At 40.3% G+C, this 27,021-nt stretch overlaps 1 protein-coding gene across 7 annotated transcripts in view; it reads right to left on the bottom strand.

Annotated features, from left to right (window-relative positions):
- The window catches only part of RBM44 (RNA binding motif protein 44), a 48,629-nt gene that overhangs the window by 9,605 nt on the left and 12,003 nt on the right, over positions 1-27,021 (bottom strand). For 5 of the 7 annotated variants that reach the window (XR_006221040.1, XM_042995827.1, XM_042995828.1 and 2 more), the window contains 13 exons: positions 23,299-24,911; positions 22,953-23,011; positions 21,625-21,801; positions 20,931-21,114; positions 20,814-20,836; positions 20,597-20,681; positions 16,808-16,922; positions 15,695-15,823; positions 13,444-13,523; positions 13,269-13,339; positions 11,060-11,306; positions 4,806-4,951; positions 4,521-4,665 (listed from right to left, as the gene is read on the bottom strand). Coding sequence is in view for 6 of the 7 variants with exons in the window: in XM_042995827.1 (XP_042851761.1) it covers positions 4,542-4,665; positions 4,806-4,951; positions 11,060-11,306; positions 13,269-13,339; positions 13,444-13,523; positions 15,695-15,823; positions 16,808-16,922; positions 20,597-20,681; positions 20,814-20,836; positions 20,931-21,114; positions 21,625-21,801; positions 22,953-23,011; positions 23,299-24,911 (3,053 nt within the window). In the remaining variant the exon portion in view is untranslated. Of the gene's footprint in view, positions 1-3,976; positions 4,050-4,520; positions 4,666-4,805; positions 4,952-11,059; positions 11,307-13,268; positions 13,340-13,443; positions 13,524-15,694; positions 15,824-16,807; positions 16,923-20,596; positions 20,682-20,813; positions 20,837-20,930; positions 21,115-21,624; positions 21,802-22,952; positions 23,012-23,298; positions 24,912-27,021 lie in introns of those variants that run through there. The other 2 variants (XM_042995830.1, XM_042995831.1) reach the window with 2 other exon arrangements.

Genomic DNA, 27,021 nt, shown 5'->3' with positions numbered 1-27,021 from the left:
CTGGGAAAACTGGACAGCGACATGCAGAAGAATGAACCTGGACCACTTTCTTACACCAGACACAAAAATAAACTCAAAATGGATGAAAGACCTCAATGTAAGACGCCATCAAAATCCTCGAGGAGAAAGCAGGCAAATACCTCTTTGATCTTGGCCGCAGCAACTTCTTACTCAACACGTCTCTGGAGGCAAGGGCAACAAAAGCAAAAATGAACTATTGGGACCTTGTCTAAATAAAAAGCTTCTGCACAGTGAAGGAAACAATCAGCGAAACTAAAAGGCAACCGACAGAATGGGAGAAGATATTTGCAAACGACATATCAGATAAAGGGTTAGTATCCAAAATCTATAAAGAACTTATCCAACTCAACACTCAAAAAACAAATGATCCAGTGAAGAAATGGGCAGAAGACATGAATAGACACTTCTCCAGACATCCAGATGGCCAACTGACACATGAAAAAATGCTCAACATCACTCATCATCAGGGAAATACAAATCAAAACCACAATGAGATATCACCTCACCCCTGTCAGAATGGCTAACATTAACAACTCAGGCAACAATAGATGTTGGCAAGGATGCGGAGAAAGAGGGACCCTTTTGCACTGTTGGTGGGAATGCAAACTGGTGCAGCCACTCTGGAAAACAGTATGGAGGTTCCTCAAAAAATTAAAAATAGAACTACTCTTTGACCCAGCAATTGCACTACTAGGTATTTATCCAAGGGACACAGGGATGCTGTTTCGAAGGGACACATGCACCCCAATGTTTATGGCAGTACTACCAACAATAGCCAAAGTATGGAAAGAGCCCAAATGTCCATCGATGGACGAATGGATGAAGAAGATGTGGTGTGTGTGTGTGTGTGTGTGTGTGTGTGTGTGTGTGTGTGTATACACACATGGAGTATAGACACACATACACACAATGGAGTATTACTCGGCAATCAAAGAGAATGAAATCTTGCCATTTGCAACTACGTGGACGGAACTAGAGGGTATTATGCTAAGCGAAATTAGTCAGAGAAAGACAAATATCATGACTTCACTCATATGAGGACTTGAAAACACAGAACAGATGAACACAAGGGAAGGGAGGCAAGAATAATATAAAAACAGGGAGGGGGACAAAACCTAAGAGACTTTTAAATATGGAGAACAAACCGAGGGTTACTGGAGGGGTTATGGGCTACATGGGTAAGGGGCATTGAAGAAATCTACTCATGAAATCATTGTTGCACTATATGCTATCTAATTCGGATGCAAACTTTAAAAAAATGCAAAGTAAATAAATTAATTAATAAAATAAAATAAAATCACTTTCCTTCTTCCTAGAGAACACTCTTTAGTATTTTCTTTACTGTAACAAGTTTTCTAAGAAACAAATTATCTTAGTTTTTTCTTGAGTAAAAACATATTTATTTCACATTTATTCCTGAAGGCTCTTTTTGTGAGTAAAGAACCTAAGGTTTGCAGAATTATTTGATGGCTTCTGTTAAGAATCGGATGTCAATCTAATTGTTGTACTCTTTAGGTAAATTCTTTTTCCTCTAGCTGTTTTATACATTTTCTTTTTAGCTTTGTTTTATTAAGCAGTTTTTCTCTCATCTACTGAAGTCTTTTTATTTTTCCTCCTTGGGATTTGAATAGGATTTTACCGAATTTGTGGCTTGATGTTTTTCACCACTTAAAACAGTATTTCAGCCATCTTGTTTTCCCCAAAATTATGTCTGTTCTGTTTTCCTTTTTTTTTTTTTTAAGTTTATTTATTTTGAGAGAGGAAGAGAGAGAGATAGCAGAAGAGGGTAGAGAGGGAGGGAAAGGGAGAATCTGAAGCAGGGTCTGTGCTGTCAGCACAGAGCCCAATGGGGGCTTGAACTCACATGCTGTGAGAACATGGCCTGAGCTAAAATCGAGAGTCAGGTGCTTAACCGACTGAGTCACCCAGGCGCCCCTCTTCCTTCTCTTTCCTTCCTATTAAAACTCGGTTGCACACACAGTGAGCATCTCACAGTGCCTCTCTCTTACCTTCTCTCTCATGTTTTCCAACCTTTTCTCTCTCTCTGCTTCATTCCACAGTTTTTTTCTCACCCATCTTTCTAAGTCTCACTTCAACTATTTGCCTAAGATGCCATGGAACCTATTAACTCAGTACTTTTAGTTTTTCATTTTTTGTTAGTGGAATTTCCATTTTTAAAAGATTTTCATTTCTCTGTTGAAATTCTCAATCTTGTCTTTTGCTCCCCTTACTATAATAAATCTGAATGTTAGCTTTTGTGTGTAATAAATCACCTTCAAAGCTTAGTAGCTTGAAACAATGGCCATCTATTGAAGCCTATAAATCCACAGTTCAGCAATGGGCTGGACTCAGGGGAGTGATTCTTCTCGTCCTGGTCAGGCTCACTAGGGCCTTCAGGGGCAGCTGCCAGGCTGGGGAGGTGATCTCTGGATCTAGGCCAAGTCACACATTTGGGGGCAGCTGGTTACAGGCTGGGATGCCTCGGCTGTCTTCCCTGTAATCTTTTGTCCTCTAGCAGATGGGGGCTTCATGTGGTTTCAGAGAGCAGAGTAATCACGTCCTCTTGAAGACCAGGCTTCGAAATGGCACAACTTGTCAAAGCAAGTCAAAAGGCTGGTCCAGATTCAAGTGGGTGGGAAAACAGACTGCACATCTTGATGAAAGGAGCCTCAAAGTCACATTGCACACGGTCATGAGTGCAGGGAAGAGAACAGCTATGGCCATTTTTGCAACAGTCTATCACATATAAGAATATGTGTTTTCTTCTTTTTTAAAAAATATTTATTTTGAGAGAGAGAGCGCACACGTGTGTGATAGAGCGCGGGCATAAGCTGAGGAGGGGCAGAGAGAGAGAGAGGGAGAGAGAGAGAGAATCCCAAGCAGGCTCTGCATTGTCAAGGGTGGGAACCCGACTCAGGGCTTGGTCTCACAAATTGGAAGATCACAACCTGAGCTGAAATCAAGAGTTGGATGCTTAACCAACTGAGCCATTCAGGCATCCCTATAAGCATGTATTTTTTTAATGTGTCTGATAACTTAAACATTTGGAGTCCCTGTGGGTAATTTCTATAATCTAGTGTTTATGCTAATTTTCATTCATGTGGTCTCACTTCATTTATTAGTTATTTTGGATTGTGCACTCTTATTTACTAAATAACTGGTATGTGCAAAATTGTTGGCAGAAATGATTTGAAGCCTAAAATGATACTGCTTTATTCCAGAGAATTCTTGTCTTCATTTCCTCTAGGTGCATGAAAGAAATAACCCCAGATCCCTCCAACTTAGGAAATAACTTCTGAAGCTGAGTTACAGTCTCTCTGAGGAACTCTGTTTCTGGTTCAGTTACTTAACCTGCTGAGGTTCCAACCCATTGCTGAGAGTTCACCAACGCCCCATCTCCCTGGCTTCAATGCCATCCGAGGGTCCCTTAAACTAGCTCCCCCTCTGCCAATAACAGCACGGAAAAAGTGGTCCCGACACTGGGCACGTTTCCCTGAGACTCATCGCTGCACCCTGGCCCACCGATTCCTCATTACCTCGACAGCTCCCCAGTGCCTTGTTTAAACAGATATTCTTTAAATTTATTCGGCTTTTTGAGCTGCTGTCTATAAAAGCTGGCTTTAATCACCTAGACAGGTATAAGTGAAAACAAATCCCCATTCACTACAACAAAAGATCCTATGTTGGTGCATGTAATTAAAAAACATATACACAAATTCTTTGATATACTTTTCTTCAAGAGATGGAACTTAATCCCCTCTTGTGGAGTATGGATTGCACACAGTGACTCACATCTAAAAGAACGTGACAGAAACCACGGAGTGTGACAGGTCACAAAGAAACTGGAGCGTCCATCTTGCTCCGCTCTGGGGAAGCCAGCTGCCACAACGTACAGATACTGCAGCCCCGAGGAGAGGCCCATGCGGTGAGGCCCGTGTGGCCAACAGTCCTGGGAATGAGCCGTCCTAGCAGCACATCCTCCAGTGTCCGTCAAGCCTCCTGATGACTGCAGCCCAGGCGACACCTTGCTGCAACATCACAAGAGTCCCTACGTGAAAACCACCCAGCTAAGCCACTGCTGAATCCTGACCTGCAAACTATGAGATGATAAATGTTGTGTAGGCCAATCAAGTTTTGGGTAACTGGTTTTGCATTAAGAGTTAACTAATACGGTGTATTTGCTTTTTAATTTTATAATATCATTATTTTTAAATTTAATACTATTTCTATTTGAAAACAAAACCAATAGCTTAAAAAAATTGTTTTTTAATCTTAGAGAATGCATGAGCACAAGTGGCGGAGAGGGACAGAGGGACAGAGAGAATCCTACGCAGGCTCCATGCTCAGCACGGAGCTCAACACGGGGCTCAATCCCGTGACTCTGAGATCATGACCTGAGCCAAAATGAAGTAGATGCTCAATCTACTGAGCCACCCACGCGCCCCAATAGCTTACAATGTTTAAGTAATATTTAAATATAAAAGATATGCTTAATTTACCTCTTGTTGCTTCTTTTATTCCTAACTGGAATCAGAGTTTTTCAAAACAGATGAAGTCATTTCCACAATAGTATTAATAGATAAGCCATTCAGAAAACCTTTATGATTTACTCTTACTTCCTGAAGAGCATCTATAATATGGTCTCTACGCAAAAGGAAAACACACATGAGCACTTGTCCTTTCCAAAGCAGCACATTCTAAATATGGGTAAGCTATTGCATTGAACTATATTTGTACATAAAAATGCTAAAACCACTTAAAACACAATTGAAGTCATTCATTACCTGCTAACTTCTGGATGTAGTTCAGCCAGTCTCTTCATGATTTTGGTAAAGCTACGCAGATTCAACGTATTTGGAGGTATGAATCGAATAGGAGTATCAGGTAATAATTTAGGAGATTCAATCTGTTTACAATTCTTCTTGACACCCTAAGTAAGCATGTTAAAGTTTTCTTAAAAGCAGGAACCATTATATAGACACGTCAGCTTATGTAATTAAAACAGAATTTAAAATTATAAATGGTAAAATCGAAATTCCTAAGAAATTTACTTTGATTTGGGATTATTTACATCAAGCAGATTTCCTTGAGCCGTGTTCAGAGCCATGTTAGTTAAAAAAAATGCCACACCTGTTCTCTAATAGTAGTTACAAAATATTTGAAGCTATGTCTAAATCAGTCTTTCTCAACTGGGATTCTTCATCTGACCCACAGAACAAAGGTATCAACTACTTTCTCAATTTCCCCAAAGATAGGACATAGCTAGTTCCATTTCTGGTGCACAGAAGAGAGGTTAATTCCCCATATACAGTGGGTATCTTAGGCTTAGAGCACGGAGGCTTAATTCTTACCCAACCTGACAGAGGAAGGCTGGTTTACATGGTAACTGTAAATATCCTACATTTTATTTACTAAATATATAATCAATACAAACTATGTCCAGAAGTGGGCCACATACTATGGAGGGAAAGCTAGTGATGTAAATTAGAACCCCTTCCACTTATGAAAGTTACAATCCAATCAAACAGACAACAATAAAATGATTAATTACTATGAACTGTGAAAGTTGGCTATAAATTGTAGGAAACCACTGTATATCCCATAAAAGTTTAAAAAAGGAAGGGCTGAGACTTTAAAGTTTAAATAAAAAGACAGGCCGAGATATACAAAATATTATACCTATCCCAGAATATTACCTATTTTACTTAATTGCTTAATACTGTATCTCCTTCACTAGCTTTAGGCTGTATAAGAACACATATTTTTTGGTCTGTTTTGTTCACTGCTGCCTTCCCAGTGCTTAGAGTATTTATGTATACAATGGGTGTATAATCACTTGAATAAATGAAAGTTTGGGGTACAATTGATAGCTCAGCCACAGAAAAGAGGAGATTTCTAAGAAAGAGCCCAATTACTGGCAAACAACAACACTAATAGTTACATCGACTGAGTGCATTTTCTGTGCCAGGCACGGTTCTAAAATTTTTTTTGTATTAACCTCATTTAAACCTCACAACATTTGCCAAGTAGGAACTATTATTCCCGTTTTAAGATAAGGAAGCTCAGACACAGAGATTAGGTAATCTGCCCAGTCACATAATGAGCAGACAGCAGAGAGGTTCTGCCTCTCGTTGTAGACAATAAGCCTCTTCTGAATAAATGAATGTGATGAAAAAATCTTGAGAATCTGAGAAAAGAAAGGTGACAATATCTCACATATTAAATAAGAATTAACTCGGAGGGAGGAGTCAAGATGGCGGCGCAAGGGCACCCGAAGCTTGTCTCATCCCTCCAACACAACTAGATAGTTATCACATCCTTCTGTACACCCTACAAATCAAGCGGAGAGAGAACAAAACCTGTGAGTCTACAAGTAGAAAAGTGACCACCTTCTGGAAGGTAGCAGGTGTGGAGAGTTGACTTGGGGGAGATATAACTGTGGGTCCAGCCGTGGGGAGTGAGCCTGCTTATGGAGGCTACCCCAAAGTAGTATAAGCTTCAGAGGGCAAAATCTGAATTTTTAGCACTTTGCTATGGTGGGGGATGTGCCTGGCTTAAAGGTGCTCAGGTTGCAAAGTGGGGTGCAGTTGCACGAGTGAGAACAGGTGGTGCCAACGTGCTGCACGGTTCCAGGCACAGGAGCGGGACGGCCGCTGAGGGCAGCGAGCAGGGCGCAGGCTGTCTGCTCTATTTTGTGATAAACTCCAAACCACTGCGGGGTCGTACCACCACTTTCCTTGCAAGGTCAGAAAGCAAATGGCAAAAGTGCGGGGAGACCCTCCCCCAGAGGAACAGTGCCAATCCAAGCAGGAGTGCCTGAAATTTGGAGTTTTGAAACTCAGTTGCACATCTGAGATAAAAAAGTTCAGACACAGGCAGGGTGAATGCAGAGTTCTGACGGAAACTGGGGGATGCAAGAAGGGTGACTGATTACTCTTCTGTGAGGGTTCCCTGAAGAGTAGGGATGCAATCTTTCATCCTGGGCTAGAGAGCAAGGCACGGCCATATTCATTCCACCCATCAGGCATGAAAGCCTTCAGGGGGCAAGACAGCGCCACATAGTGAGGACAGGACCACTTACACCTGCCTGCCCCCCTGCACCCTGGAGGTGCATCTCCACTGAAATAAGTCAGCCTGAGAATCAGCACAGCAGGCCCCTCCCTCAGAAGACCAGCATAAACCCCTCTCTTGCACCAAGTCTATTGATCATAGTGCTGCAAAGCTTTAGCTCCAGGGGAAATAGGATCTAGCTTGCTGTTTACTTTTATTCTTTAAATTTTTTATTTTTTTCATTTTTTTCAAATCCTTTTAAATTTCTTATTATTTTTAAAATTTATGTACATATTTTTAGATATGTTTTTTTATTTATTTTCATTTCATTTATTTAAAATTTTTGAATCTAGATTCTTTTTACAAGCAGACCTAAACACACCCAGGATCTAGTTTGTTTTTGTTTTTTCTTTTTTTGTTTGTTTTGTTTTCCTTCTTTTCTTTCTGGACAGAATGACAAAATTAAGGAATTCACCCCAGAGTAAGAATAGGAAGTAGATCTCATGGCCAGAGATTGAATCAGTACAGATATAAGTATGATGTCTGAACTAGAATTTAAAACAATAGTTATAAGGATACTAGCTGGGCTTTAAATAAAGCATGGAAGACATCAGAGAATTCCTTCCTGCAGAGATAAAAAAAAAAACCAAAAAACAAACCTAAAATCTAGTCAAGCCAAAATTAAAAACGCCATAACTGAGATGCAAACCCAAATGGAGGCCATAAAAATGAGGATGGATGAAGCAGAGGAGCAAATCAGTGATACAGAAGATGAAATTATGTAAAATAATGAAGCTGAAAAGAATAGGGAAAAAGCTAACAGATCACGGAGGTAGATTTAGGGAACCCAGTGACTTATTAAAAAGGAGTAATATTTGTATCATAGGAGTCCCAGAAAATAAAGAGAAAGCAAAAGGGGCAGAAAGTTTATTCAAACAAAGTAGCTAAAAACTTCCCTTATCTAGGGAAGGACACATACATCTAAATCTAAGAAGCAGAGAACTCCCATCAAATTCAACAAAAGTCGACCATTGCCAAGGCATATCACAGTCAAATTCACAAAATATTCAGACAAGGAAAGAATCCTGAAAGCAGCAAGGTAAAAACAAAACAAAACGAAACAACACCTTAACCTACATGGGAAGATAGAGCAGGTTCACAGGAGCTCTGTCCACAGAAACTTGGCAGGCCAGAAGGGAGTGGCAGGATACATTCAACAAGCTGAATGGGAAAAATATGCAGCTAAGAATTCTTTAACCAGCAAAGCTGTCATTCAGAATAGGAGAGATAAAGAATTTCCCAGACAAATAAAAACTAAAGGAGTTAGTGACCACTAAACCAACCCTGTAAGAAATTTTAAGGGGTACTCTCTGAGTAGAGAAAAAAAAGACCAAAAGCAACAAAGACTAGAAAGGACCAGAGAACATCACTAGAAATACGAACTCAATAGGTTAACACAACGGCACTAAATGTGTATCTTTCAAGAATCGCTCTGAATGTAAATGGACTAAATGCTCCAATCAAGACACAGGGTATCAAAATGGCTAAAAAAGCAAGATCAATCTATATGCTGCCTACCAGAGCCTCATTTTAGTCCTAAAGACACCTGCAGATTGAAAGTGAGGGGATGGAGAACCATCTATCATGCTAATGGATGTCAAAAGAAAGCTGGAGTAGCCATACTTTTATCAGATGAACTAGAAGATCTAACAATTATAAATATTTATGCCCTCAATGTGAAACTCCCAAATTTATAAACCAATTAATTAACAAACATAAAGAAACTCATTGATAACAATACAAGAATAATAGGTGACTTTAACACCCACTTACAGCAATGGACAGATATTTCTAAGCAGAAAATCAACAAGGAAACAGTGCCTTTGAATGACACATTGGACTGCGTGGGATTAACATATATTCAGAACATTTCATCATAAAGCAGCAGAATACACATTACTTTCAAGTGCACATGGAACATCCTCCAGAATAGATCACATACTGGGGCATGAATCAGCCCTCAACAAGTACAAAAAGACTGAGATCATACCATGCATATTTTCAGACCACATGCAATTAAACTTGAAGTCAACCACAAGAAAAAATTTGGAAAGCCCTCAAATACATGCAAGTTAAAGAACACCCTACTAAAGAATGAATGGGTTAACCAGGAAATTAAAGAAAAAATAAAAAATACTTGGAAGCAAGTGAAAATGAAAACACAACAATTCAAAACCTTTGGGATGCAGCAAAGGCAGTTCTAAGAGGAAGAATATCTCAGGCCTATCTCAAGAAGCAAGAAAGGTCTCAAATACACAACCTAACCTTACACCTGAAGAAGCTAGAAGAATTGCAAATAAACCCTAGAGCCAGCAGAAGAAGGGAAATAATAAAGATTAGAGCAGAGATAAACGATGTAGAAACAAAAAAGACCTAGTAGAGCAGATCAACAAAACGAACAGCTGGTTCTTTGAAAGAATTAATAAAATTGATAAATCTCTAGCCAGACTTATCAAAAAGAAAAGAGAAAGGACCCAAATAGATAAAATTATGAATGAAATTACGAATGAAAAATTATATGACAACAAACCGGACAATCTGGAAGAAATGGGACAAATTCCTAGGAACTCACAAACTACCAAAACTGAAACAGGAAGAAATAGAAAACTTGAACAGACCCAAAACCAGCAAAGAAATTGTATCAGTAATCAAAAATCTCCCAACAAACAAAAGTCTTGGGCCACATGGCTTCCCAGGAGAATAATTCCTATTCTTCTCAAATTGTCCCAAAAATAGAAGTGGAAGGAAAACTTCCAAACACATTCTATGATGCCAGCATTACCTTGATTCCAAAACCAGGCAAAGACACCACTAAAGAAGAGAATTACAAGCCAATATCCCTGATGAACATGGATACAAAAATTCTCAATAAAATACCAGCTAATCGAATGCACCAGTACATTAAAAGAATTATTCACCATGACCGAGTGGGATTTATTCCTGGGCTGCAGGGTTGGTTCAATATTCGCAAATCAACTGTGATGTACCACGTCAATAAAGAAAAAAGAACCATATGATCCTGTCAAAAAATGCAGAGCAAGCATTTGAAAAAATACAGCCTCTATTCTTGATAAAAACCCTCAACAAAGTAGGGATAGATGGAACATATGTCAACATATGACCGCCATGATGAGCACCGGTTGATATAAGGAAGTGTTGAATTACTACACTGCATACCAAAAACTAATATTATACGGCATATTAACTAGGTGGAATTTAAATGAAAACCTAAAAAAAGTTAAAAAAAGCCAATAAAAATGGTCAAAACATGAACAGCATGAAATGCTATACACACAACAACAAGGATCAATCTCAAAGGAGCTCAGACAAATAAGGTACATGGTATCATTTATATGACATTCTGGAAAAAGTGAGACCATAAGAAAAGGAAATGGAACATAAGACAATATTCTGGAATGATGTTCTAGAATGCCAGGCACTTTGCTGAGCAGTGGAGAGATGGGAGTGAATGAGGCGACTTCATCCCTGTTCATGTGGTGTTTTAAGACCCTGATAAGGCAGAATCGGGGGCATATATAACGCAATCACTTTATTTTGTGGTTTTAACAATTTTGTGCTAAGATTAACTGTGTAAAAAGGATGATGAGAGCGTAATTAACTACTTGCACAGCAATACTGTCTGCGAAATGAGAGACAAAAAAAATACTGGCAAGCACTGGTGAAGAGCCTAATTAATGGTAAAGAGAAATGAGTCTCTAGCCAGGTCTACAAAGATCTACATTCCCCCTCCACCGCCAAGAGCTACTGGACTGGCACAAAGAACAGGTTAGGCTGGGTCCAAGGTTCAGGTTACCATTCTCGTTCCCACTTCAAGATCCCTGATTCTAGAGTTACTTGTTCTGCAAAGCTCCTTATTGCAGCCTGGCACATACAGAGACCATGTACGGGATCCATCAAGAAAACTAACCTCGCTGTCTTGCTCAGATCCCAGCTGCCTTGGCCTAGTTCTGGGCAATCTCGAAACAGAGGAGGCTGAGCTAATTTCCTTGCTGGTGCTTCTCTCCATTCCATTTTTGTAGGAAAGAGATGATGTATATTCTCCAGGAGTTTTCACAAGACGCACATTTACCGATTTCCCATTTATTTCTATCCCATTCATTTCTTTCACGGCCATCTTCGCATCAATGCTTTTTTTAAAAGCAAGGGATGCATACCTAACACATAAAAGCAGAAAACCGAAAGGTTGTTAATGACTTTAAATTGCCTCAAACTTCACTTTGTAACTACTGGATAAGACAAATACGTATCTTTTACAAGACAGCTGCTCTTAAAAATAAAAAAGTTACTCTACTTACCTTAGATTAGAATTAGGAAGAATATTTATTTAGAGGAACTGAATAAAACAAACTAAAGAGGGGAAATAAAAGATAGCATTTCTTATGAATTCTCTATTGATTTTATATTAAAATTTACTGGGAAACATTTGCAAAGTTGCTATCTGACAGACCAACACAGATTAGTTGTTTTAGGACAGCTGGTTATCCATTCTAAAGAAATTAGAATTAATCTCTATACACAAACATAACCTCCAGGTAGATCAAAGGCTTAAACTGTGGAAGGCAGATTTTAAAAACATTTGGCAGAATATGTAAGAGAATGTCCTCAGGACCTTGATAGGGACAAAATAAAAGGGCCAAAAAAGAAGTCAGAAAATCCAGCCAGAATTTTAACCATCCATCTGAAAATGAGTCACCTTTCTGTAAGCACCGGCTCTAGGCGTGTCAACGGAAGGACATACACCAAATCTGAAAAGGAGTTGTTTTCAAAAGAAGGGACTACGAATATATTTTCATAACCTCTTGTATTTTTCCTTTTGGTTGTGCCTTCTAAATTTCCACACAAAATGTGTAATATTTCAAGCAATAAAAAAAACACAAAGTTTTTTTAAAAAAAGATGCAACAAATACTAAAAAAATATTTCACATCGAGTGATACTTCAAGGATTACAAAACTAATTTAATGTAGTGAAATGTATTAACAACATACCAATAGGTCAAATTAACCAAGCACATGATCTTGAGTGACTCCATTTAAGACAAAATTCAACAACTATTTTTAATAAATTTCAACCCCCAACTACAGACAGGATATTTTCTTAATTGGTAAAGACTTTTATATCTGAAATAGAAAGCTATCATCATTAGTGATAAAACAGTTAAGGCCATTTCCATGAAATTATCACCATTACTATTTGATACTTTTGAATGTTCCTACAATCATCACAAAACAGAAAGTGGCACGATACATATTGGAAATGACTATATGCAGACGATGTAAAAAATAGAAAAGCCTCAACCAAAAGGTAATTAAAAAAATAAAAGTACAATTTTCTGAGCACTATTGGATGCTAGGCTTTACTCATATTGCTTTACGTATTTAATGATAGTTTCACAGCTGTGAAGGTACTATTGTTATCCTCACTTTACAGATGGGAGCCTGAGGTACAGAAAGGTTAAGTAACTTGCCCAAATTTATTCAGCAAGCTACTGATGCACCTGGGAACGGAACCCAAACCATAAGCCGTCTGGCTAAACTAATGGCAAATCAAAAGGTACAATGAAAGATTTGATTCAGAACAGCACCAAGTGACTTCAGCTCAGGTCATGATCTCATGGTTCATGAGTTCGAGACCCACACTGGGCTCCGTGCTGACAGTATGAAGCCTGCTTGGGATTTTCTCTCTCCTACTCTCTCTGCCCCTTCCTGCCCAAATAAATAAATAAACATAAAAAAAAAAAAAAAAAGAACAGCACCAATTGGGGCACCTGGGGGGCTCAGTCAGTTAAGCATCTGACTTCAGATCACGTCATGATCTCACGGTTTGGTTCATGAGTTCGAGCCCAGCAGCAGGCTCTCTGCTGTCAGCATGGATCCTGTTTCGGATCCTCTGTTCGTCCTGCCTCTCAAAAATGAATATAAAGAAAACCAAACGCCTCCAATTAGTGACTTTAGCTAATGTGTTTAACGTAGCTAACGTGACTCCCTCTACCAGGCTGGGAAACCTCCGTGGCAGTGGCCCTGGATTTTAGCAGGGCTGTGGCTGATGTCCACTACAGAACTTCTGGCACACGGCAGACACCCAGCAAGCGCACATTTACTGAATGTGGGACACATACCTGTAATTAGTTGAATCATAGATCGCAATTTCAGAAACTTGGTATTTCCGGAAATGAGACCTTAAGTCAGCCTAAAAGAAAAGTAAAAGTTTGTGAAAGGTAGGGAGAAAAATAATCGAAATATGAACAATTCATGGGTTGTACAATGAAACTCAAAAAATGAGTCCCGGCATACCTCAGAGACTGAAGGGCAGAGACCACCGACATGTATCAAATAACCTTTCTCTTTTCGTAAAGGTTCAGTATTTTTCATTTCTGCTTGTAGAGAAACAATGTAGAACAGAAGATGACCGTTATTGTTGTGATATCTGAAAAGAACCCTGAAACCTTTTTTCTTATGATTACAAAGCTCAGTACGCAGTTATTACCAAATATCAGCACTAGACTGAAGACCGAGAGCCTAGAGTACAGGTTGAAGGTTTGGGGGCCTTAAACCCATCATCCTCAAAACACAGAGACTGGATCGGTTGATACTAAGCCTCTTGCAGCTCAAAAACGGGTCAATAACGTCTAATCAGATAATCGAGTACATCATAACCAAGAAAGGCGTCTTTCCCTTGCCGTTGGTGCAGAGAAGTGCTGTCTACGATGCTGGATGCACACAGGATCCTAGCTGCCCCCATGGTAACACTGGCCAGGGTTTATGTTTATTCCTTTGCTGGGGAAGCATCCCACCAACAAAACCTTCAAAATCAGAAATATATCAGCCTGTGGCAGTGGTAACGGCACATTGAAAAAAAGGAGGGGGGTACAAATAACTTGATTTACATAGCACTTTTTGGGAACCACAAATATTAGGATTACAGATGTATTTTTGGTTTGATAAAATTCAGAATTCTTAGAATGCATTTTCACGGTCTCTATTTTGAAGAGAACTTGGTCTGAAATCAAGAAGGATTTACTGAACTGAGATTCTTTCAATTTACTGTCCAAACCTATAAGCTGGCACATCAGTGGTAGACAACAGATATCTGTTGAATGAATTCTTAGAGCAGCTTTAATTTGTTTCCTATTTGTATATAATAGTGGGAGAGTTTTAAGCTTGACTTTCCCACATTTCTCACTCTCTAATATACCCAGCACTGCATACGCGTCACCTCGTGTAATGCTCAAGGGCACCCCATGACCCAGCAACTGCCATCGTTTCCATTCTGTAGAGAAGGATGCCAAGGTCTTAGGAGTTTAGGTCACAAATCTCATTAAGTGGTGCTGCTGGGATTCAGGCAGAATCCTTCATCTCTAGGCGATAACAACCTGCTTCATTAACTTACTTCCTTTAATCTCTTGGTTTATAACGTACTGTTGTAGAGAAAATAGCGTAACTAATTATCTGTAGATTTTTACACTGGGGTGAGGGAGCAAGGAGCTACAGTGAGCCAACGGAGACCCTCCTTTCACTAGTTCAATACAAACATGACCACTAAACACCCCACGGGCAGAACACTGTACGTAGCACTGGGTATGGGTAGTGAACGAAATACAGAAAAATCCGACCCCTCTGAGCTACCGTGGGAAGGCAGTCCACAGATCAAGTAAGCTATGTACACAGTGCGTGCCAAGTGATGTAGACAAAAATAACGCAAGGAAAGGAAAAAAATTAGTTGCGATAAAAGTAGATGAAATAATGTCATTTATGTTAAACTGCATATGTATATTACATATATGCATAAAGAAATGCATAAATTGATGGTAAAGTATATTAAGAGTGGTTAATGCAGGTTGGAGAACCTTCAGGTAAAATTTCCTTACATTTTATTTAAAAATATTAGTAAGCATTATTTATACAAGCCAAAAGACCCCCCTAAAAACCATTGCCATTATGTCAAAGAAAAGAAAACATATAGGCAAAAAATAAAGGAAGGGAGCATATATCTAGAAATGACAGAATGGCAATGATCACGGACACGAGAGGAAATTACAACTATTATAAGCAATTAAAGACTATCTAAAGATGGAAACATTCTTGAAACGAAATAAATTACGAAAGTGAGGGAAAGCAGACAGTTTTGATCTCTCATGCCCATTTGAGAGACAGCACTGGGTGCCTGACACAAACTGGGAAGCTGGTTCTGTCCACCACATACCCCTCCTGCTAGAAAACGTCTGCTGAGGGTCAAGGGAAAAGAGCACCCTGAAAGAGCACTGGTGTTGGCCTTGAGCGGTGGGGGAGGACGCGGACCTCTACCTGCGAACCAAATCTGGGATTTAAGCTTTTAGCAGTTTTCTGAAGGAGAAATGAACATTTTAAACGGATTTACTTTCTAGAAAAATTGACCTCCAAATGTCCAATGTCTTATTTTTTATATTTATAAAGGAAAGCCACGACAATAAAATATTAAAAGTTTAGTCCCCAGAATAACACAAGAGATGGCTACAAGATGAGCTACAGTAATTCAGGATTTCTTAGTAAACCGTTAACAACCAACCTTGTGTAAACTTTGGATCCCCTTTGTCCTTCTCTATTTGATTTTCTTGTATTCCTGACAAGTCAACTCCTGTCAGGTTTTCTTTAGCATCAAACCAGTCTTCACTTACGTCTCGGTAATTTTTGCAGCCTGAGAAATTAATCAGAAGTAGCTATGAATTATGTATGATGTTAAACTCTGAGAAATTATCTAACAAGCTTCTTAGAATGAATCAGCATGATGACAATTATTAGTTTTAGGTAAAAATAAGTATCAGCAAAGTATAAACCAAGCATAAAGATTCTTTGAGAAGGGTTTTTCAGTAGCCCCTGAATAAAAAGTACTATTCTGAGTGATCTGCTTCCCAGTATTTATTTGTTTATTTATTACTTTTTTATTTCAGAGAAAGCGAGACTGCATGAGCAGGGGAGAAAGGGAGAAAGAGAATCTTAAGCAGGCTCCAAGCTCAGCATGGAGCCCCACGTGGGGCTCGATCCCACGACCCTAGTATTATGACCTAAGCCAAAATCAAGAGTCAGATATTCAACTGACTGAGCCACCCAGGCACCCTTTAAAAAAAAAATTTTTTTTTTTTTTTTAAATTTTAGACAGGGAAAGAGAGAGAGAAAGCTTGAGTGGGGGAGAGGGGCCACTTTTCCTTTAATTAACACTGATTCCCAGTTTATTGAAGGCCTTACTTTTCTGATCTTTAAGCGAAATTAAATTTTTATACACAGAATAATAACAAACATTTAAAAAAGGGATTAAACAGTACTGCAGCTCTATGTCATTAAAAACTGAATTAATGATCTTTTTGGAATAATTATCATCTTTTTCCATAGAGGGCAAAACTAAAAACAAAGTACGACTTATATAGATGCAAATTGGACAGAAGAAAGACTTTTCAGATTGGAGAACATGAAGCAGAAGATTAAGCCTGTATGATTATTTGGCGTTAAATAACCTTACACATGTTAAGTAGACGTAACAAGAATGTATTTCACTTTCATAATCAGACTGATGACATTCAGTAAATTAAAAATATTTATTCTGATTTAATGAATGGGCACTAGGAATATTTTAAACTTTATTGAGTTTTCTGGCAATGACACGGGACTACATCTTTACACTGACCTTTTTCATCAAGTTTCAGCTGACTAAAGTCTATATCTATGTCACCATTTTTTAAGCCATCTTCCTTGGGTAAAGTATCCTGTTTAGGAGAACTATCGTCACATAGTAAGGACATCTGAGGATTAAAATAATGAAAACAACAATAAATAAGGACCGATAGTTACTGGACACTATTCCGCAGTAGGCACTCACCATGGGCCCTGGTTGGCCCGCACGACGACGGAGGCAGCAAGAGCTCCACCATTTCCTTTGGCCGAGCAACTGCAAGGAAAGCAACCTGTTGCTTTACGTTGGCCACACGTAACCAGAGTAAGGATGTGAAGCCAGTCTGTGTATGGCGACTAACACCTTCAATGGTTCGCAAAGTGTGGCATACATACAACACTAGAAGTACTTGAGAGGCTTTTCAGAAGTATGCTAGTATTTTTCACATTAACAATTAACAGTAATATATTTAATGTGTGCTGAAATATACCTTTTATTTGTAAAAAGCAGTATTTCTTTATCACGTGTAACAGCTACTCTTTACACATTATTTTATTTTATTTTTCAATATACGAAATTTATTGTCAAATTGGTTTCCATACAACACCCAGTGCTCATCCCAACAGGTGCCCTCCTCGATACCCATCGCCCACCCCCCATCAACCCTCAGTTTGTTCTCAGTTTTTAAGAGTCTCTTATGCTTTGGCTCTCTCCCACTCTAACCTCTTTTTTTTTTTTTCCCTTCCCCTCCCCCATGGGTTTCTGTTAAGTTTCTCAGGATCCACATAAGAGTGAAACCATATGGTATCTGTCTTTCTCCGTATGGCTTATTTCACTTAGCATCACACTCTCCAGTTCCATCCACGTTGCTACAAAGGGCCATGTTTTATTCTTTCTCATTGCCACGTAGTACTCCATTGTGTATATAATCCACAATTTCTTTACCCATTCATCAGTGGATGGACATTTAGGCTCTTTCCACAATTTGGCTATTGTTGAGAGTGCTGCTATAAACACTGGGGTACAAGTGCCCCTATGCATCAGTAGTCCTGTATCCCTTGGGTAAATTCCTAGCAGTACTACTGCTGGGGGTCATAGGGTAGGTCTATGTTTAATTTTTTGAGGAACCTCCACCCTGTTTTCCAGAGTGGCCGCACCAGATTGCATTCCCACCAACGGTGCAAGAGGGTTCCCGTTTCTTCACATCCTCTCCAGCATCTACAGTCTCCGGATTTGTTCATTTTGGCCACTCTGATTGGCGTTTACACATTATTTTAAAAGGAGACTCATTTAAAGAAAAATACAAAGCAAACAACATTATAGGTAATACACAGCTATGAAAAATTGTGAAGATAGTACACGAGTAGCTGAAATTTAGAAACACTATCCTACACTATACTGGTTTTCACATATAACCTGTCAATTTAATTTCATCCCAACCTATTATAATAGGTATTGTCTTAAAGCCCAAACTAAGATTATAAAAATTGTTATATCTGCACCTAGTATTATTTATTTTTTCTAATTTTTTTTTATTAAATATAATTTACTGTCAAACTGGTTTCCATACAACACTCAGGGCTCATCCCAACAGGTGCCCTCTTACCTGCCCATCACCCACTCTCCCCTCTCCTCCACCCCCCAATCAACCCTCCGTTTGTTCTCAGTTTTTAAGAGTCTCTTACGGTTTGCCTCCTTCCCTCTCTATAACTTTTTTTCCCCCCTCCCCCTCCCCCATGGTCTTCTGTTAAGTTTCTCAGGATCCATATATGAGTGAAAACATATGGTATCTGTCTTTCTCTGCCTGACTTATTTCACTTAGCACAATACCCTCCAGTTCCAGCCGTATTGCTGCAAATGGCCAGATTTCATTCTTTCTCACTGCCAAGTAGTATTCCGTTGTATATATAAACCACCTCTTCTTTAGCCATTTGTCAGTTGGTAGACATTTAGGCTCTTTCCATAATCTGGCTATTGCTGAAAGTGCTGCTATAAACGTTGGGGTACAAGTGCCCTCATGCAGCAGCACTCCTGGATCCCTTGGGTACATTCCTAGCAGTGCTATTGCTGGGTCATAGGGTAGATGGACTTTTAATTTTTTGAGGAATCTTCGTGCTGTTTTCCAGAGCGGCTGCACCCGTTTTACATTCCCACCAACTGCATCTTGTATTTTTTTTTTTTTAATATATGAAATTTACTGTCAAATTGGTTTCCATACAACACCCAGTGCTCATCCCAAAAGGTGCCCTCCTCAATGCCCATCCCCCACCCTCCCCTCCCTCCCACCCCCCTTCAACCCTCAGTTTGTTCTCAGTTTTTAACAGTCTCTTATGCTTTGGCTCTCTCCCACTCTAACCTCTTTTTTTTTTTTTTTCCTTCCCCTCCCCCATGGGTTTCTGTTAAGTTTCTCAGGATCCACATAAGAGTGAAACCGTATGGTATCTGTCTTTCTCCGTATGGCTTATTTCACTTAGCATCACACTCTCCAGTTCCGTCCACGTTGCTACAAAAGGCCATATTTCATTCTTTCTCATTGCCACGTAGTACTCCATTGTGTATATAAACCACAATTTCTTTATCCATTCATCAGTTGATGGACATTTAGGCTCTTTCCATAATTTGGCTATTGTTGAGAGTGCCGCTATAAACATTGGGGTACAAGTGCCCCTATGCATCAGCACTCCTGGATCCCTTGGATAAATTCCTAGCAGTGCTATTGCTGGGTCATAGGGTAGGTCTATTTTTAATTTTTGAGGAACCTCCACACTGCTTTCCAGAGCGGCTGCACCAATTTGCATTCCCATGCATCTTGTATTTTTAAAGACAATACTGTTGTCCCCAAATAAGCAGGTTATATCACTGTTCCCACTACAGTGATGAAAAAAAAAATCCTCCAGAACATTATATATTACTAAATTAACATGTTTTAACAAACTATGTGAGAAATGTGAGGATGTAAAAATCTGGCTGTAGATCTGTTTGTAGATAACTGAGACTTTTTTTAAACAAGCAGACAATGGAACACATCATTTGCTAAAGTAATTTGCTTTTAATCATGTGTTAATAGAAAAGTATATAACTCAATATTAAGTATTTTACTTTTGGCCTCGAAATGCATCTTTTTATTTAAGACTACCCAAATAATATAACCTCAGGGTTAAGAGCAAAATCAGAAAACAGAAATAAACTTTAGCTTTTCTACGCCATTGCCTCACTTGACAATGGACCATAACCTGTGTTTCTGTATCACTTCACAATTTGCAGAGTGCTCTCGCACAGACTGCCATCTGACAGACAATTCCTTAGGGGAACAAAAGAGATGAAGAAAACCTACGGAAGGCATTTAGAAACTATTTTTATCAATTCAATAATGAAGGAATTAAACCTCTGCCTGGTCTAAAATGAAGGAGATGTTACTTTACCTCCTGAGATACGGGCAACAATTTTTTAGTTTTAACCACCCTGGATCACACTATGATGGTGGCCACACGGCCTGGTCTGCCTGATGCAGTTCAGGTTTACACCTACTGTCACAGGGAGTCATTAACGTCACTGCCTTCCACCCTCAGAAGTCTCCTGGTTTGACGCTAAGTTATATATGGTCACCCCACTGAACATACGCTGCTGACGTCGGTCTGATCAGGACATTAAGTTCCTTCGAACCAGTTACATCCCTCAAATGGTAGTACACAAAGTGAGCCGAGTGAAAAGAAAGACGTGAGGGCTTCCGAACATTACAGTTTTCTTTGCTTAAGCCATAAAATTAAAGATTTACCCCGATCAACTACTTTTTAAAAATCTCACTTGAGACGGAGTCTTTTTTAGGCGTGAAGGGACGTCAACATCACATGTACTTTGATTATCTAGTTCAGAATCTGCTCCTGAAAAGCTAAACAGAGAAACGCTTCGTGAAGGAATCTGTCAGTGTTCCGAAAAACAACCAACAGAAAACTGAAAGTTAACCGAATTAAGCAGTTTTTAAGATCTAATGAATTCTACATTGGATGAAACCATAACTTACACGTGTGATTCCTCTTTCATTAGCTGGAAAGAGAGCAAAGGGAAGAACAATCTCTTAGTTTAAGATGTATTCTGTGTAAATGAAGTAAAATCTGAATTCTAAAACACACAAACATACCGCGAAAGCCAAAGTAGAAAAGGTCGATAGTAGCTTCGATTCCACAGACAGCGGGGGCAGCTCCTCCAGCGGCCTGCCCTTGTGTATTCTGTCCTTCAAGCTCTCGTACCTAACCTTCAAGTCTCCCCAAACAGACAGAAGTGCTGATCCTAACTGCTTCTTAGCACAGTTACTCCACGGGTTCCTGTTCAGAAGTTCAATTTACAAAAGCACTTAGGCACAGGTCATCCACTGAACACTACTGGATTATGTTACACCCCGAGTTCGAACTCTACCAGATCTATACAGATTTTTTTTCTTCGGAATGGTTAGTAAAAGAAAAGGAACCAAAGAAGATGTTTTTCTAGGGGCGGCACAGCAACCCTCCACATACAGGCTAGAGAGGATGTGGCAGGATGTCACGCAAAACCCTCCAACTGACTTCAGCCATACTTGGGACTTTATGAAACAACAGCAACAGCAACCCGTCAGCTCTATCTTTTGGCCGGACGCCTCCTCCCAACATACGCCGCTGCCTCTCCGCGAAGTCGCAACGTATTCCTTTTGGAAGCCCGCTACCCCCAGGCCAGCTAACAGAACCGGATACGACCTCCCCTCATTCTGCCTTTCGAAAAGAGAAACTAAGGATGCCTTCTGGCGTACATCTAAAGCCCGCGGTAAATTCCCAAGATACAGATCTACAATGAACAATCACCTGCCGAATCCCTCCCTGTTTTCCGTGACAAGCTTGTAAATGTCACTGCAGTGGCGCTGACACATCTGGTAGTGAAGGTGCAGGAGGTGCAGCTCTGCCCTCGCGGCTCTTCGCCTCGCGTCCTCACAGCACCGGGAGGCCGAACCCCTCCCCGCCTCTTCACAAGGCGGAGATTCCCTGGAAAATAAAAGACGGGGTTAGGTCAGATTCCAAACATCTTCCTCCGGTAACGACGCGCCTCTGAAACATTTGAACATTTCTTCCCTTTTCCTGCCAGGCTTCGATCAATTTCTACTATGGACGGAAAGGCCGCACGAACACACCACAGCTTCAGAAGACAAGGATGTCAAGTCGAAGCTAAACATACTCTTTCTAAAAGTCAGAGAAGTAAAAAATTTCCGATGTACGCTTTCTTTTACCGAAAAAGGATTCCAAAGTAAAGTATCAATTTTATTCATCCATAATCAGAAGATTTTCAACCTAACTCAAGCCTTGACCCACATTTTTTAAAGTTGCGAGCATTCTGGACGGAAACGGTTCTTAAATGCGTTCTCTCTTTCATACAGACGTGATTTACATGTTTATTAATTAAGGGTCATTATCATAAGCAAATATTTTACTGTAAATAGATCAAAAAGCCTCAACTCACTATTATTTTTCGAACGTTAATAGTTCTTGGTTAGTAATTCTTCCCTTGCTACTGGTTGTCACTTCCTGCCGTTCTCAACACCTCTGCCATGGGAAATGAGCGCTTCCACTTAATTTTAGAGGACTGGATACCAGATTAAACTCATTAGGAGAACGAAGAATGAAGGAAGGAAAAAGTAAATGACCTCAGAGCATGACAACTAGCTTGGCTTCCGAGAGACCTCCCCTTTCCCCTTCAAACCCGCAACGCGGTTCTCCACGGATGCAGGATAAATTACACAATGAATTAAAATCAAGATTAAAATACTCCAGTGAAAGTAGCTATTTACTTCTTCCAATGTGTGAAGGTTTTCATCGGTGCTATTTTGTTTTGGTCTATAGGGGTAGAAAATGAAAGAAAATGGAGTACTTAAATTCATGCAGATTTGGGTAGAATAAATAGAATAAGACGCCGTGAGTTTCTGAAGGAATTACTGAGACTGAATCTTAGTAAGTGAAAAGCTTTAACATTATACGTTATCCTAATATTTATTTGTTCGAAAGCAAATGGCTGAAGCGGATGATCTCTTAAGGTCTTTTTTAGCTATTATTCTATATGGTTAAATACCTTACAAAAAAGCAAATTATTCTTCTGATTCTCTTCCCCATGTATATCTGTTAAGTTTATACATCTGACTTACCTTTCAGGATGTTTCTTTAAGTCTGTGATAGCAGATGTTTTTCTTAATTCCAGGGAATCCTGGAAAACATGTTTTAAAACTAAATTAGAAAGATATGACAAGCAACATACGTCGTATCTGGAGTTCCCAACTGGTGAAACGTAAAATCCACTTTCTAACTGACTTTGCATCAATAGCTGCCGCCAAAGGCGGCTAGAGTTTGGTAGCAATCTGTTCACCGTTTCCCCTCATCCGGCATTTTCTCACAAAAGCCTCAGGAACCCCCATCATAATTTGCTGAATTATAACATACACTGCCTTCATATAAGGTCAAATAAAATTTTCTTATGAGTTACATTGGCTTTACCTTGTTTAGGAGATTTCCATTAGGCTCTGAACTGTCAACTGAGAGAGAGTTCCCCAGGGGTCCTCTGCTCATCGTCACCGGCGGGTCTTCATGATCTCGGCTGTGTGGCCCATCTGTATTACAGGCCACACTTCTGTGTCTCTCACCCTGCCACTCCCCAGGCCGCCTTTTGTTCATCATGGTTATGTCTGTATTGCTTGACGTAGATACCACAGAAGGTCTCGCACTCGTTGCCCTGCTGGTTGTGAAACAAGCCCTAAAGTCAGCGCAAACGTCCACCGTCTGATGAACCGTGACTCTGTCACTTGCCGCATCCATCACCAACTCAGGACGTGTTCCTTCTATGCTGGGAAAACACGAGTTATTTGTGGTGCTGTCTTCAGCAGCTTTTAGGGAGATCTCATCCACTGCTTCATGATCTCTGGCTGTAATCCTCGGGGTAGTAACGGAAACATCTAAGGCTGGGTTGGGGGTATTTTGTAGGCTTCTATAATGTGAATATCCACAGGGAGAAATTACTGAATCATCAACAGCAGAGGTCCAGGAAGTCTGACAATCTTGACCGGGTTGGAGTAACACCTGTAAAGCTCTGTCTTCTTGTAATGTGCTAGGATTTCCAAGGTGGTGCAACTTTTGGTTCTCAACGATTTCATTCCCACAAAAATCTTTACTTTCGATTATTTGACATTTCATTTTGCCGATATAGGTTGTAGCTTTTAGTGCTTTCTGAGGGTTCAAGAGACTACTCTTAGATCGAGATTCCCGATTTTCAAGGGGACTGCTCCCTAGTACAATTTCATCAAATACCGTGTGGTACATTAAACTAGTCTCTTGTTCCTTACACATGCCATGCTTTGGTTCGTGATAGTCTCTTAACACAACAGAATTCTGAAACTTGGAGCCACGGGGTGCATCTTCTTGTCCATAAACATCAACTGAATCTAAAAAGATGCTAGAATCACTTGCCAACTCGACACGATTACCGTCTAGATGGCTAGCACACTCAGCTTCATAACCCGAATTTCTTAACCCAACAACCTCCAGATCAGGTGTGTTTAATGTTTTCGTCTGGTCAAAAGATAGATGAGCACTTATGTGTTCTTGTTCCTCTGCACTATGATACTCCTGCTGGGAGTCCTCGTCGATCTCATGCTTCTGCTCATCTTCGGCAGTTTCTTTATAATCGTCATCTGAAATCTTGCAGGTTCTTTCCAAGCCAATCATCTTAATACCTTGATGCTCCAAAATATCAAAACACACCCCTTCTGTGTTCTGCATTTCAGAATCCAATTCTGAAGTTAAGTGAATGAGACTTTCATTCTTTCGTTCTGACTTGGAAAAATGTATGGAGTATGTTTCATTCAAGAAAGCACAGTCGGCACTGTCTTCGAACTCACTGGACTGTGAGTGAGTGCGCCCTCTGCTGGCGTCCAGGCTCCCAGGACAAGATGGCTCCAGGAAGTCCACTGCATCAGTACTGCTCACTTCCGTGTCATCAGCACTTTGATCTGGTGCCAAGGAATCCCAGCCATCGTCAAGAAAAGCCGATCTGGCTTCATTACAACCATTGGAAGAGAAGAACACATTTGCTTTCTTAGGGTTAGAAGGTTCATCTGATTAATAAAAAAAAAAGAAGAAAATGTTGGCAGCAGTAGCATTACAAACTCTTCACACTAGAAGTGACCTCAGACACGATCTGATCAAAGCTCTTCCCAATGTAGGGGTTCTTTTTACATTGCCCATGACAAATATCCCTTATGGTTGCTGCTATGGACTGAATCTTGTCCCCCTCAAACTTGAATGTTGAAGCCTTGACTCCCAGTGTGACGATAACTGGAGATGGGCCTTTGGGAGGTAATTGGGGCTACATGAGGTCATGAGGATGGGGCCCCCAGGATGGGAGACACACCAGAAAGCTCACTCTCGCCACCGTGTGAGGACACGGCAAGAAGGAGGCCATCCACAAGCCAGGAAGAGAGCCCCTGCCAGAACCTGACTAGGCTGGCACCCTGATTTTGACTTCTACCCTCCAGAACTGCAAAAAAATAAATGTGTGTGGTTCAAGCCACCCAGTCTATGGTAGCTCCAGCTGACTAATAGCCAAGGTTCTTCTAGAACTCTTTCAATGGCAAGGTGTTTACTATTTATAAGGCAGCCACTCTGTAATCTTTGGGTGGCTCCTAATGACAGCCTCAGGCATTTCAAAAACAAAGGAAAGAAGACACAGGCACCGCACCCAAACACTCATGGCTTCCATAGGGTCACAGATAGGAAACGTACATACGAATGTGACACGGCTGCAGAGTGCCGGCACAGTTGTATTAATGAGCAGGCAAATGCTTGAGAAGAAAGCAGAAGCAACCTTCAGAGAAAACTTTACATTTAAAAAGTGTTTCGAAACAAAATAGTTATTTTAGGCAAATCACTTTTGAAACAAAATAGAGGGTTATTTTAGGCAAATCAAACCGCATGGTACAAAGTTAGCTACATGACAGAACACAGCATTTTCGGGAAACTGTAAGCCACTCTGTTTGGAGTCGAACAGCTCCATGGAAATGACAGCAGCTATGAGCAGAAGGGGCCTTTCAGGATGTGCTCAGGAGTTCCGCTCTTATTCTAAGGCAACAGACAACTCCTGAAAGCTTCTTAAAAGGGAATGGAAGGAAGTTTGGACACCCCTGGCAACAGTAAGAACGGAGGCTTGAAGGGGGGACGGAGGCACACAGACCAAGTGTACAAGTGGGACTGAGAAGTGCCACAGCTGGCAAGGCCTGGAGGTCCACTGGGAACGGTAGATGACGGAGAGGTAATGGCTTTGAAGATTTTGTTGACTGGGGCGCCGGGGGTGGGGGACGGTGCTCAGTCAGTTAGCGTCCGACTTCGGCTCAGGACATGATCTCAGGGCTCCTGAGGTGGAGCCCCCCCCCCACCCCCCATCGGGCTCTGTGCTGACAGCTCAGAGTCTGGAGCCTATTTCAGATTCTCTGTCTACCTGTCTCTCTGCTCCTCCTGGACTCGCATCTGTCTCTCTCTCTCTCTCTCTCTCAAAAATAAACATTAAAAAGAATTTTAAAAAAATTTTGTTGACTAAGAACATAATCGGAACTACGTTTTCTATCAAGATCCAGTACACACATACATACATATGTGCATAAGTGAAACAAAAAGTTTATAAAACAGTAACTACTCTATGCCTGATGTATTTTGCTATTTTCTGGTCTATTTCATATATTTCAAAAAAGCTCGTCACAATCAGCTCAACTGATTTCCTGACTGCCCACCGGGTACGACCTGCTTGAACATCATTCTGAGATAACGCTAAGGTTTACCACGTGGTATTACAGTTGCATGGAAAAACGTGGGGCTAGAGGGACAGGCACTTTGTGAAGAAGAGCAGGGCAAGAGCAAGGTGGGAGGGAGGAGACAACGAGTTCAGTTCCAAGCAAGCAGAGTTGAAGGTGAGGGATAAAACAGCCAGATGTGAATGTCTAGCGAACTATCACAAACACGGGGCTGGAGCCCAGGCCAGCAGGGTGAGCATCACTGTCACATTCTATGCTTTCCTGCAGGATCTGTATAGGACTTCGTTATGCATTCTGGATACTAATCCTTTGTTTTTTAGATTTATAATATGAGTGACTTTTTCCGAGGTTACTGCTTAGCTTTGAATTTTCTATAAAATCTTGTCACACTGTGGTTTTTAAGATAGCTAAATGGATCGGT

This window comes from Panthera tigris, chromosome C1, assembly GCF_018350195.1.
Source record: "Panthera tigris isolate Pti1 chromosome C1, P.tigris_Pti1_mat1.1, whole genome shotgun sequence".
Classification (NCBI taxonomy): Eukaryota; Metazoa; Chordata; class Mammalia; order Carnivora; family Felidae; genus Panthera; species Panthera tigris.
This window is presented reverse-complemented; position numbering and strand designations above follow the sequence as displayed.